At 37.2% G+C, this 14776-nt stretch overlaps 1 protein-coding gene across 7 annotated transcripts in view; it reads left to right on the forward strand.

Moving 5' to 3' along the window:
* Window positions 1-14776, forward strand: part of kansl3 (KAT8 regulatory NSL complex subunit 3) — a 51345-nt gene that overhangs the window by 25758 nt on the left and 10811 nt on the right. For 5 of the 7 annotated variants that reach the window (XM_052108038.1, XM_052108039.1, XM_052108042.1 and 2 more), the window contains exons 15-17: window positions 2103-2180; window positions 7030-7209; window positions 14688-14775. In XM_052108038.1, coding sequence (XP_051963998.1) covers window positions 2103-2180; window positions 7030-7209; window positions 14688-14775 — 346 coding nt within the window. The remainder of the gene's footprint in view (window positions 1-2102; window positions 2181-7029; window positions 7210-14687; window position 14776) is intronic. The other 2 variants (XM_052108040.1, XM_052108045.1) reach the window with 1 other exon arrangement.

Consider the following 14776-nt stretch of genomic DNA (forward strand, 5'->3'; position numbering starts at 1 on the left):
TTTAAGACAATTTCCACCAAAATTGTATCACATTAATGGTTTGCAAGATGTAACCTTATAGCCTTATGTTACCCCATATAAGTGCTTTACAGACAGGAATTCATAAATACATTTGAGTGGAGCAGAGGATGGGTTTTCGGTCACCTGTGCAGTCATGCTGTCAACTTTGGGTCATGAGTAGTGTGTTCACAAGCAGGATTAAAGATTTGATTGTTGGCTGAATGTAATAAAACATCTGAATTCCTGAGAAAGGAGTCTTGCTACTAAATCAGTTGTGACATGTAATAAACATTATGTAGAGCAGTGGTTCTCAAACGTTTTAGTGTAAGGCCCCCGGTGACCAAATAGGCCCCCGACCAGCGTATGTTGCAAATCTCAAACTTACAATTAGAAATGGATCACAAAACATGTAATTAAAAATTAATTATACAACTTGGAACATTAGTTTAACATCACTATAAATGTGTGCAACTTGTCCTAGACTTGGTAAGATGGTCTTTTAGAGCTTGTCAATCCTGGGTGTAATTGGTGACAGGCAGACGCTGACCAATAACCCCCAAGTCATCCTTCACATTAGATTGTGCCCTGTATTTTTTTCATCATGGTTGAAATGTTTGTCTCACAAAGAGATGTGGTTAAGAAAGGCAACAATATTCTTCTTATTCACATTTATTATAATTGTATTAATATTTCCTGTTTTCCCGCTGAGTGTCATCAGACACCTGAACTTATCTTTTATAGCACCATCAGAATAAAAACTCCCTAGTTCATCTATTCTAATGCAAAGTACACTTTTAAAAAGTCGGCTTGTTAACTGAGTGACTGAAGGTTTACCTGCAAACGTAGTAGCACCAAACAGCACAAGAACGGACACAGAGTGGCCTTATAACACTTTTCCTTGAAGAATATTGCACTAGAGATTTCGAAGTTTAATTAAAGATGAAAGGTAGCGCTAGAAAGAGCGCACTCGCGTACATGTTTGCCAGATAGCACAAAATAAGTGTAACATTAGGTGGAATATTTCCAATTTGTACAAGTATAAGTCTCAAACTGGGGTGTTGCATCTCTTATCTGGCAACCCTTAGCATGTTAAATGCTTGTGGAGGTGTGTTAAGTCACAATGCAAGATAACTGAAATGTCCAATGGGGAAAAAAACGCTTTTATGTTAAATGAGCCGCAGACCACATTAAACCATGTCGAGGGCCGGATGCGGCCTGTGGGCCTCAAGTTGCCTAGTTCTAGCCTATAGGCTACATTGCTGAACAGATTATTTGTTAAAACTTAAAATACATTTAAATTAATGTTTATGATCTACTTATCTGTTGAAGCTATTCTATAATGTTTGTTAATGGCTAATGAAAGTATATTTTCATAAAGGTGGTCAGTCAGGACTTGTTGGTTAACTGAAAAATATTACTTGCAATTTTATCAAAGAATGTGTCTGTTGTCAGGTGTATCTCATCTTTGTCAAGTATATCTTTTGTTTCTGAATTCAGAAGTAATTCTTAATGCCTGCTTGTGCATATATTGCGCTTCATATCCAAAGGTACAAAAAAGAAATGAGAGAAAAGAACACTTTTTTTTGTTCCTTTGGAAACAGTACTAGCGCTCTGCCTTTACGAGAGCGCGTGCATGTTATACAGCTTTTAAGCTACACAGAGGAATTATGAGAGAGAACAATGGAGAGAGATGGATTTACAGTCCTATATATCACCAATATCACCGTGGTTAGAAGTTTAATTTTTGCACAAATTATAAGTGCAGCACTGGCCCATTCGGGTAAGTGACAGTTCTAGGAACTGGCCCGAATCTCTCACAGTGGCCCTGGGCCATCGGGCAATCCTTATTGTCCAGCCTTACATTTAACATTTGTTCTCTGCAATGTCGGAGGAGAATTCTTTTCTATTTCATCGCACCTCTTCTAGTGTCCCGTGTGTATGCCCCCAGTTTTAACATTGAGTTGTTGTGCTAATGCCTGTGCGTGTTAAATGGCATGGGTTATCTCAAGTCCCATCCAGCAGTAATGTTGTGTGATTTCCTTTCTTCTCTATCCCCTCCCATTTCTTCTTCACTCTCTATCTTTGTCTTCTGTTCACTACAGCTCAGTTTGCTGCTTTTATGAAACATAATATGCTGGTGAGGAAAAGCATTCCTCCTGGCAGCCCTTCCTGTCTCTTTGGTAAGTATCTCTCCCTCTCTTTTTCCTTTTGTCTGCTCCTTTTCTTCACCTTTCATCTCCCTGTTTTCCTCTGCCAAAATGAGTTGTCTGTCATATCATCTGTGTCTGTCTTTTTAAATGTTTCACCTGCTTGTTTGCTTAAGGCAATGATAATAGTGAATGCTTAAAATAATGACTGCTGCTTATATATTTACAGTATTACTGACAAAAAGGCACCTTTAATCTGGTGAATTGTGCAAAGTCAAGTTGCTGACAACAGCGTGACAACAGCACTATTCAGAACAAGTTTTCTATTCAAATACAGTGCATTTAGAATGTATTCAGACCCCTTCATTTTTTTTTCACATTTTGTTATGTTGCAGCCTTATGCTAAAATGCTTTTTCACATCAATCTACACTCCATACCCTATAATGACAAAGCAAAAACTAGATTTTTGATAACTTTGTAAATCCTCTCTAGCTCTGTCAAATTTGATGGGGACTGTTGGTACCAGGTGGTCAGCCATTTTCAAGTCTCTCCAGAAATGTTCGATTGGGTTCAAGTTCAGGGATTAGCAGGGCCACTCAAGGACATTCACAGAATTATCCCTAAGCCACATTTGCATTGTTTTGTGTGCTCGGGGTCATTGTCCAGTTGGAAGGTGAACCTTCGGGCCAGTCTGAGGTTCTGACCACTCTGCCATAATGCCCAGATTGGTGGAGTGTTGCAGTGATGGTTGCACTACTGCAAGTTTCTCCCGTCTCCACACATGATCTCTGGAGCTTAACCATAGTGACCATCGGGTTCTAGGTCACCTCTCTTACCAAGGCCCTTCTCCCCGATTGCTCGGTTTGGCCGGGCAGCCAGCTCTAGGAAGAGTCCTGGTTATTCCAAACTTCCATTTAAAAATTAAGGCCACTGTGCTCTTGGGAACCTTAAATGCAGCCCAAAAAACATTTGTAGCCTTCCCCAGATCTGTGTCTGTACACAATCCTGTCTCTGAGCTATGCAGGCAGTTCCTTTGACCTCATGACTTGGTTTTTGCTCTGATTTGAATTTTTCAGCTGTGAGAACTTCTATAGACACGTGTGTGCCTTCCCAAATCATGTCCAATCAAATTAATTTGCCACAGATGGACTCCAATCAATGTGCAGAAATATCTCAAAGATTATCCAGAGAAATGGGATGCACCTGAGCTAAATTTTAAGTGTCATTTCAAAGGGTCTGAATACTTGTGATATTTCAGTTTTTTTTTTTTTATACATTTGCTAAATAATCAAAAATCGTGTTTTTTGCTTTGTCATTATGGGGTATGGGCTGTAGATTGATGTGATTTATTTTATTTTATAGCATTTTAATATAAGGCTGCAACATAAAATGTCAAACAAAAAACGAAGGGGTCTGAATAATTTCTGAATACACTGTAAATGGTAGCATTTAACAATTACTGTAAAGTGAATGTAATATTACAGTGTGCGGCATAAACATAACTGCAGCATATAACAAGTAAAAGTGTAGCAAAGGGCACTTTAAAAAACAAAACTGATTGGATCGGTATCAGCTGATCTCAGTGTTTAAAAAATAGGTGAATGTATCGGCCTCAAATTTCCTGATCGGTGCACCACCATCCATAGCACTTTTAAAATAGAAAATGATAATGTGGCATTCAAATGTATCACATCCATGATATCGAGGAAAGCCCAATTTATTCCTGCATGTGAGCCGCTTTGCACAATTTTGTCACCACATCTCGCATTTCGAGGGAGGCTTGGTTGATGGGCGCACAAAGAGAGAGCAGATCACAACAGAAATTGTAATTCCGCCCCTGATTATTATTCAATACGATGAAAGTCATCATGTTTTGCTTTAGCTGCAGCAAGCGCACGCGCGGGACGAGCTTCCCCACGCCAGAGTGTGCATCAGCGGGGTGCAGTTTCAATCTCTCCCTCTTAGATCCGGTCACTTCATGCAACTCACTGACCGCACAGAAAAATGCCAGAGTTTGTACTTATTTACATGACCTGCTTCCTTATTATTTACACTTTAATAAATGATGCATTAAAGATGTATATATGTGCTGGGGTGATTCCTTTAAAGACACGACACGTAAGTTTATATATATATATATATATATACATATATCCTCAATCAGGCGTGAGCTGCAGTGCTCGACTTGCATGTCATCAGTAGAGTTTCATATGATCTCATGGTATCCAACAATATGAGATCTAACGACTATTCAACAACTATAATTTTGCAACCATGAATGGCGATTTGTGAATGTGTGCATAAGCAATCCCATTTTCAGAAAAGAGCAAATCAAACCAATTGTACATAGAATACATAGTAAATATGACATTTACTCTGTGCATGTGAAGCGGTAAGAACTGCAAGCGCTCCACAGGACACTGGATTTGCTCAAGTTTTTTGAGGTTTGTGAGTTGTGTGTTTTAAACACGGTGTGTCCGCATATTCGGAGATGGTTTTTATTAGTTTTATTGACATTTGCCTTATTTATCATTAGTTCTTATCGTTATCTTATTTGACATGACTAATGATATAAAAAGTTACAGGAAACTGTTGAGGAGAGAGAGGGAGAGTGAAACACACGGGCACCTTGACAGGATCTCCTGCACTTCTGTTGCGGCTCTGATATCCGGACCGATTAAATGAGACTGTGTTACACACCGGCCTATTGTAGTAACACGATGGCACGTAACAACAAAACTAACTGTGATTGGACATTTACATGTCTCAGTGGGCTCCATGTGCAAGCAAGCGTTTCTTGACACCCTCCTTAAATAAATCAGGCAAAGCGATAATTAGAAAATCTGTATATCTGCTGATTTATTTATTTTTTTGCCTCTGCAATATATCGGTTAACCAGTATGGTAAAATTTTCAGTACTTTGAAAATCTTCGATTAATAACGATTAACTGAAAAATGATGCGATTAATCATGAGTAAAAAAAATATTAACATTATATAAACAGTGTATACAGGTGAAACTCGAAAAATTAGAATATCATGCAAAAGTTCATTAATTTCAGTAATTCAACTTAAAAGGTGAAACTAATATATTATATAGACTCATTACAAGCAAAGTAAGATATTTCAAGCCTTTATTTGATATCATTTTGATGATTATGGCTTACAGCTTATGAAAACCCCAAATTCAGAATCTCAGAAAATTAGAATATTGTGAAAAGGTTCAGTATTGTAGGCTCAAAGTGTCACACTCTAATCAGCTAAACACCTGCAAAGGGTTCCTGAGCCTTTAAATGGTCTCTCAGTCTGGTTCAGTTGAATTCACAATCATGGGGAAGACTGCTGACCTGACAGTTGTGCAGAAAACCATCATTGACACCCTCCACAAGGAGGGAAAGCCTCAAAAGGTAATTGCAAAAGAAGTTGGATGTTCTCAAAGTGCTGTATCAAAGCACATTAATAGAAAGTTAAGTGGAAGGGAAAAGTGTGGAAGAAAAAGGTGCACAAGCAGCAGGGATGACCGTAGCCTGGAGAGGATTGCCAGGAAAAGGCCATTCAAATGTGTGGGGAGCTTCACAAGGAGTGGACTGAGGCTGGAGTTACTGCATCAAGAGCCACCACACACAGGCGGGTCCTGGACATGGGCTTCAAATGTCAAACGTCTTACCTGGGCTAAAGAAAAAAAGAACTGGTCTGTTGCTCAGTGGTCCAAAGTCCTCTTTTCTGATGAGAGCAAATTTTGCATCTCATTTGGAAACCAAGGTCCCAGAGTCTGGAGGAAGAATAGAGAGGCACACAATCCAAGATGCTTGAAGTCCAGTGTGAAGTTTCCACAGTCTGTGTTGGTTTGGGGAGCCATGTCATCGGCTGGTGTTGGTCCACTGTGCTTTATTAAGTCCAGAGTCAACGCAGCCGTCTACCGGGACATTTTAGAGCACTTCATGCTTCCTTCAGCAGACAAGCTTTATGGAGATGCTGACTTCATTTTCCAGCAGGACTTGGCACCTGCCCACACTGCAAAAGTACCAAAACCTGGTTCAATGACCATGGTATTACTGTGCTTGATTGGCCAGCAAACTCGCCTGACCTGAACCCCATAGAGAATCTATGGGGCATTATAAGAGAAAGATGAGAGACATGAGACCAAACAATGCAGAAGAGCTGAAGGCCGCTATTGAAGCATCTTGGTCTTCCATAACACCTCAGCAGTGCCACAGGCTGATAGCATCCATGCCACGCCGCATTGAGGCAGTAATTAATGCAAAAGGGGCCCAAACCAAGTACTGAGTACATATGCATGATTATACTTTTCAGAGGGCTGACATTTCTGTATTTAAAATCCTTTTTTTTTTTATTGATTTCATGTAATATTCTAATTTTCTGAGATTCTGAATTTGGGGTTTTCATAAGCTGTAAGCCATAATCATCAAAATGATATCAAATAAAGGCTTGAAATATCTTACTTTGCTTGTAATGAGTCTATATAATATATTAGTTTCACCTTTTAAGTTGAATTACTGAAATTAATGAACTTTTGCATGATATTCTAATTTTTCGAGTTTCACCTGTGTATATATATATATATATCGGTTTCAGCATCGGCCATCAAAAAACTCATATTTATCAACCAGTTATTTTGTGCCTTTAGCTTTGCAACCAGAACTTAAAAGACCCCCAGATCACATCTTTTATTCTAAAGCCAATGAACCGAACTTGTCAAATGGACCCAGCCAAAAGCTTTTGTGTGAAGTCTTTTGAAAGCATAGAAATCAATGTCCTCAGCAGCAAACCATATTGTCTAGTGGCTCTTTCTGAACCTATCAATGAGCTTCAGTCTATTGCAGACTGTTGGCCCCTAACCAGTGTGCATTGTGTGTTTCAGTGCCGGTGCCCAGTGAGCAAGTGGAGGGTTTGGACCGAGATGACCTGAGGCTCAACCTGAAGAGGAGACAGACTACAAGTCCCACTCCCACCAAAGCCTCCAAAAGAGCCAAGATTAAAGTCACCATCGTCTCCCAAGGAGACACAGCGGGGGGCATGGCTGGCTCTACAGTTCAGGAAGGTAATGAAAACAAAGGCCTCATTCAGCCGTTGAGCTGCTGATTAAACAATGTGGAGATGAACTTATAAATTTGAATTTATATAGTTTTCAAATAGTTTGACAACATGGTTGGTTTGAATGCTGCTCAAATTAAGGTGTTTTATTAAGACATTGTTTTAATCAACTTTGAAAGTATAAGCTTAACTTGTCAGTAAAGAATTGACACACTAAACATATGCTGCCAATTATTTCCTATTTTTGAGAATGCCTCAACACTGTTTACTCTTTATTTTCTGTATCCCTGCTGTTTTTGTAACCTATGGGTTTGTAACCATTTATTTTCTTTAGAACTTGATTTTAATTGACCGTTCACTAAATGCTGGGACAGTTGAAGTATTAGTTCACCCAAAAATTGAAGTTCTTTCATCATTTACTCTGCCTCGTGTCTTTCTAAAGATGTATGATTTAAAAAAAAATCCCTGAAAGCATACAGTGGCAAGTAGCGCTCAAGCTCCAAAAATGACCCAAAATCACAGTGAAAGTTGTATATGCAACTCTTAGACTAAAGTGTTAATCTTGTCAATTAAACTTTTTTTTATTAAATCACAATGCATATATTCATATATTCAAGAATATCAGAAAAAAAATGGGAAAAAACAACCTTACAACAAATAACAATAACGTGTTAATAAACAACAACCACAGATTACATAATATACAGGGTGATTTGAGTTTGCCAATGAAGATGAGAAGAGACTTAAAAAAAAAAAAAACAATCATGGTGATTAATCGTTTTACTTTTGATGAGAAAAATATAATACTGCAAGTTATTAACAATGGACTAACAATTATTATTAGTAGTAGTATTTTTTTTAGAAAGAACATTTTAAAAATACTTTTTTAATTTAATTTATTCATGGTGTGTTGGGATATCACCTGTGTGGTGAACTTTAATAAAGGTAGGGCTGAACAATTAACTGAAATAAAATCGAAATTGCGATATGACCCAGTGCAACTATCAAACAGCGAGGGCTGCTATTTAATTAAATAGTCTTAACAGAAACTTCTGTCCCTTCAATTTTCAAAATAAAAGCTTCCACTGAATTTAAGGCTTGATGGTTTAACCGCACTGCATAGTAAGTTAAGAAATTATTAAATAAATAAAGTACTATTTAATAATCCTAATACTAAATTATTATAATAATAATAATTATAATTATACAATAATAATTTCTACTACTACTTCATTATTATTATTATTATAATATAATCTTAAATTTGACTGGGTTTTGAACAAATAATAAGTGAACTGACCCTTTCACAAATTTAACCTTTTTTTTTTTATAAAGCAGACAGATGCAATGTGTTTGATATTATCTTGTGTTGCGAATACACCGTTTCCTTTATAATGTGCTACACATAACAGAATATGCTAAACTGTCTAAATGTGAATTATTCACAACAGAGTTATGTCTAAAGTAGCTAATACCTTTTAAACTTTTATATTCAACATATCCTTAAACTTTTTATACATGTTTAAATAATTGTAAGTAGTTAAAAAAAATCACAACATTTTGATATTTGGTTAAAGTTTGGTCTGTTACAGTTTGATGCATGAATCATCTTCGGACACATTTTTAAAGCCATGATGGTAAAAACAGCTATTTATAAATTTTGTGTTGGGCCAGGGAAAATTTTGGCAGGGCCAGTAAAAATCCTTAGCATTGAGCCCTAAACAGATTAAAGTCTTTATTTACAAAAAATCTTGACTTCCACCTAGGGGTGGAGTTGTGTCAACTAGGGCTGCATGATTTGTGTAGACTGCATATAATATGTACAGTTTTACCATTCGTTATGTTGCAGATATTAAAATTAATCCTTAATTGTATTTTTTGTAAAAAGCATATGAATATAGTTACTTTGACCATATTGCAGGATATCCTAAAATAATCTGTTGTAAAATATTTTATTTCTACAATGTATTTCATATTTGTATTCATTCAGTGTGGGACTCTTATTTTGAAAATTTATGACCAGAAGTGCTTGTTTTAGACATTTGCTTTTGATTCAGCGGTGCATCGCGATTCTTTCTGAAACGATTCTGAATCAAAGAAACAAAGATGCATGTTAAGTGCATGCACTAAAGCCAAGCACAAAAACAGGACTGCGTGCAGACTAAGTGTATCAAACACATGACCATTCGTGCCCGAATGAACCTACAAATTCTGTCACAAACCCACGCGCATTACAACGGGAGAGTTTATTCACGATAACATGCCAACAAATAACATGACAGATGAGCTTGCACCCATTATTGCACTGATTTGCACAGAAATGTGGAAAACACAGGAGAAAATATTGATGCAGCGGTTCGGGAGATGTGGGTGATGTTCATTTAATAATATTTTCTCTTGAGATATGCATATCGCAATAAGTACATTTGCGAAATTATGGTAAATTAAAAATATCGTGCAACCCTAGTGTCAACCTATACAAAAAGTATCATCTATATTGTGGTAATACAGTATGCTGCATGGTACAGAATACATGTTCCAATCAGAGGTTACGCTACAAAAAAATGACGCATCTGATTTGTAAAATTTCCGCCATGGTTTATTTTTTTTTATCCGTCATTAGTTGCATTTGCATTGTTTTTGCATGTAAAATGGCTTTTTGAACTCTCTCTCACACACACACATGCACATACAGCGTGCCCACAGAGAGAGAGAGTAGAGAAGTGAAAATGGTTAAAATTAAAATGTATGTGCTAGTTCATAGGTTTTTGATTCAAATTTTATTAAAAATGTTTTTGGGAAATTCAGAACAATTTGATACACAATGAAATTTGGTTAGATTAACAATTTGTGTTTTTTAAAATGCATTTATAGGATTCTTTTAATACTCACGGTAATGTGTCTTAGGCTCCATTTACACTTGGCATTAACATACGATAACCATGATTCAATCAAGCAGATGATATCATCACCTAATGGGAACACACACATCAACTAGCCTCAGTCAAGATAACTAATCGGATCTCTTTTTCCCGTGCAGTAGTATTCGATTATGTCATCAAATGCGCGTCAACAAGGCATTACACATTTCGCAGGTACTAACGAGGTAGAAATTTAAATAAAATAATTTTGAAGCATTGGGACCGCAAAAAAAACATTTGATAATATATCACAAGGTGTTCTGAGAAGTATGAAAATAAACGTATTATATATCTGATATTACCCACATATCATGTGTTATCATCATCAATATGTGATGCACACTGTTGATACTTACACAAGCCAAGAACTAAAACATTCAAATAAGTCCTTATTTTGTCTCCAGTCAAAGATTTAGTAACATAAATAAGATCATATGCTATCTAACTACACTTAAGGTATAAAAGCAAGCTTATATGCTGATGCTTGTGAGTCCTGAATCCTTTATGTAAACAAAGTATACAATGCTAGAGTTGTAAGTTCAAGGATCAATTTATTGTCAGTCAGCATTTACGCAGGTGTACAAGAGCTAAAAAGTATTTCACGAAAGGGTCAAAAACGGCAACGGACAGGAAACACTTACAAACGGGAGAAACAGCCAGGTAAACTTAAGCATGCCATTAGCCCTTAGAAAGAGGGCATGATAATAGTGGATGGGGTTTGTGTGACATCGATCTGTGAATGCAGATATGATGGCTGGATAACATTTAGATTACATTGATATCCAATCACAACACGCGCCCAACTACCTCGGCATCAGGACAAGCAGATAAGAACACATTCCAATTTAAAAAGTCTTTTAACACTTCTTTTCAATGCGTATGTGGACAACATCTAGATACAGGTCGCATGTTAATGCCAAATGTAAACGCAGCCAAGGAAATGACAGAATACTTAAGATTGTTTATAGCACCAAATGCATCTTAAAGAAAACATTAAATACATGCACATACAGGCTTCTTGGAAGTACAATGTGCCGATGAAATATTTTAAAGCCAAGCATAACTACGAATGTTCCCAATATCCTATATTTCACTTTTAAAAATTCCATTATTTTTAAAGATTTTATTTATTTGCATGACTTTTCCAAGCCTGGAAAACTATTTTAAAATTCCCTAATATTTCCAGGTTTTCTATGACCATGGGAACCCTGAATCAGTAAAACAATCCAAATATCACCGCATTAAAGTAATATCATGTGACTACCTTCTGTTTCCTAAAGGCCTCATAATCAAATAAGTAAAGGAAAAAAAGAAGTTTCAACAAGATGTCTTCAACTTAAATGTTTTCTGCCAGCCAAGTCCCCAACTAAACAATAATACCAGTAAAATGGGACTATTTATCTTACAATAAAAAATAACGGCTAAGTTTTCCCGCAATGAAAGCATTTTATTTCAGTAGTGGCCGTGCGGTCAGTTAGCAGCTATACACTGCTTTGAGTGTGTTTCACTCAAGTCAAGAGTGCAAGCTGTCATTTGCTCGTGTGACAGTCAGTGAAGTCCTGAAGAGATCAGACACGAGGAGCTCAAAAGCTGTTCAGCTTGAAGTTTCAATGAGGGTTACGGATGGAACTGAGGGCGGGCGTGATCTTGTGAAGGGCGATAGAAGAGTTCAGTGCACGTCTATGAAGGGAGAGCTATGAGGGCACGTGCTTACACATGTCTCCATTAAGTCACACTTGTAACTAATTCATATTTACAGTTGAAGTCAGAAGTTTACATACACCCTTGCCAAATACATTTATATTCAGTTTTTCACAATTCCTGACATTTAATTGCAGAAAACATTCCCTGTCTTAGGTCAGTTAGGATCACTACTTTATTTATAAGAATGTGAAATATCAGAATAATAGTAGAGAATTATTTGATTTATTTCAGCTTTTATTTCTTTCATCACATTCCCAGTGGGTCAGAAGTTTACATACACTTTGTTAGTATTTGGTATCATTGCCTTTAAATAGTTTAACTTGGGTCAAACGTTTTGCGTAGCCTTCCACAAGCTTCTCACAATAAGTTGCTGGAATTTTGGCCCATTCCTCCAGACAGAACTGGTGTAATTGAGTCAGGTTTGTAGGCCTCCTTGCTCGCACATACTTTTTCAGTTCTGCCCACAAATTTTCTATTGGATTGAGGTCAGGGCTTTGTGATGGCCACTCCAATACCTTGACTTTGTTGTCCTTAAGCCATTTTGCCACAACTTTGGAGGTATACTTGTGGTCATTGTCCATTTGGAAGACCCATTTGTGACCGAGCTTTAACATCCTGGCTGATGTCTTGAGATGTTACTTGAATATATCCACATAATTTTCCTTCCTCATGATGCCATATTTTTTTGTGAAGTGCAGCAAATCACCCCCACAACTTGACGATGGTCATTATGGCCAAACAGTTACATTTTTGCTTCATTAGACCAGAGGAAATGTCTCCAAAAAGTAAGATCTATGTCCCAGGTGCACTTGCAAACTGTAGTCTGGCTTTTTTTATGGCAGTTTTGGAGCAGTGGCTTCTTCCTTGCTAAGCAGCCTTTCAGTTTATGTTGATATAGGACTGTGTTTAACTGTGGATATAGATACATGTCTACCCGTTTCCTCCAAGGTCCTTTGCTGTTGTTCTGGGATTGATTTGCACTTCGCACCAAACTACGTTCATCTCTAGTAGACCGAATGTCTCCTTCCTGAGCATGATGGCTGCGTGGTCCCATGGTGTTTATACTTGCGTACTATTGTTTGTACAGATGAACGTGGTACCTTCAGGCTTTTGGAAATTGCTCCCAAGGATATGAATGTATTGAGAATATGAATACACCCCTACTAGTTATGTGTTTGCCAAAATGGTTTTCTTTCTGAACATGAGCAAACACAAATGAGTTTTGAGAGCTATGGCAGAGGAAAAAGAGAATGAATGACTTTATGCCATTTTTTGGAGTTTTTTTGTCCTTTTTGGAGCTTAAAAGCTCCTATTCACAATATGCTTCCATTTGAATTGAAAGAAAGAAAAAAAAACAGCGTAAAAATTCTTCAAACCATCACCTTTTGTGTTTCACGAAAGAAAGTCATTCGGGTTTTGAACAACATGCGGCTGAAGAAATGATGACAGAATTGTTTTTCTTGGTGAACTACGCATTAAACATCCACATATCCAGATGGTGGAACTGAAGTCACCCCTTATAACTTGGGATGTGTGGAAAGACCAATTTCACTGATGGTTAAATGAAAATGGAGTTGACTAGTCAAAAAAAGAAACCTTATAAAACTAGACTGCTTGACGGAATTCACAAAGTAAAAGGTCTTTAAAGGTGCTGTAAGCAATATTTTTCATGGAAAAGTATGAAAAAAAAAAAATCCTACTCACTTAAAGATATTAATGAAATGAGTGCCCTGAGATATCTCACCGGTAAACAGCAAACAAAAATGTGACTGCGGACATTGATGCTTTTCACCTGTCAATGATTTTGCTCATTCTCATTTGAAGTGGATCATTTCAGGCTTTGATTCATAATGTTTGTCAGTTGAGGGCGCTATTGTGCCACTGTTGAATTTGACGGCCACAGGAACACACAGTGATGCTCTTCTGCTGTGTTTTGGTCTCAAAATGATCTTTGGAGGGCAGGGTTTTGGAATGAGGAGGCGTGGCTAATTCAACGACTCGGTAACGTGAAAGCTTCAGAATGCTAAAATTGCTTGAAGCACCTTTAACTTTAAAACAGTCAGGACATTTTTGAAAAGGTGAGAAAAATAAATTGTTGAAAAGTTGCGTGTATTTGCCTGCTCAGTGGAAAAATAACTAGTAAGCATGCACAGAGTTAACGAAGAATGTGAAAACATCCATAGCGACTTACAAGCCGACATTTCAGAAATCTGGTTCCCGTACCACCACCAAAGTGATTTTTTGAACTACTAGATTTACCTCTCTAGCGAGAGGATCTTTTCCTGTGCTTGCCACGAGTAAGAGAGGGAGGAAACACATGCAGCCTGAGGCTAAATTAAACTTTGTGTATATCTGTTCCAGATATCCTGTTTTTTTAAATATATCTATTATTATATTTAAAATGTGTAACATTAATTTGACAGTAATTTAAGTGCAGCATTTGTAAAAATACTTATAACAGCAGTGATGAGCACAACATGTTTTTAAAATCTTTTTTAACATCTTACTGATGTTCACAAACTCTGTACATTCCTGCGTTACACCAGTGGTGATTTATGACTCCCTGTTTATTGTATAGTGTGTTCCTGGTGTGTTTTTCCTGGAATGTCAGACTATGGGTTTCCAGTCATCTCTGTTTATATGTGTCTCCCTGTGGATTAAAAGCTTTCCATGCTAATGAGCGTGAACAGTTCTTAGAATTATCTGAATAGAATTATATGATTGGTTCAGAGACATGTTTTTGTTTTCAGTTAAGCTATATTCTTAATTAAAATAGAGGCCTACAAAAAAATGAAATACTGTGTCAAGACTATCCTGCCACCTGCATGCAATTAAATGTGTATTTGTTTTTTCTGTGCAGTGGGTTTGTCAGGAAAGCCCCTTGGAGTGACAGTTGGCCAGACCGTATCAGGGGTCAAAGAACTGTCTGAGCTGCTCAGTGCACAAAGG

Source organism: Xyrauchen texanus, chromosome 37 (genome assembly GCF_025860055.1).
Source record: "Xyrauchen texanus isolate HMW12.3.18 chromosome 37, RBS_HiC_50CHRs, whole genome shotgun sequence".
Classification (NCBI taxonomy): Eukaryota; Metazoa; Chordata; class Actinopteri; order Cypriniformes; family Catostomidae; genus Xyrauchen; species Xyrauchen texanus.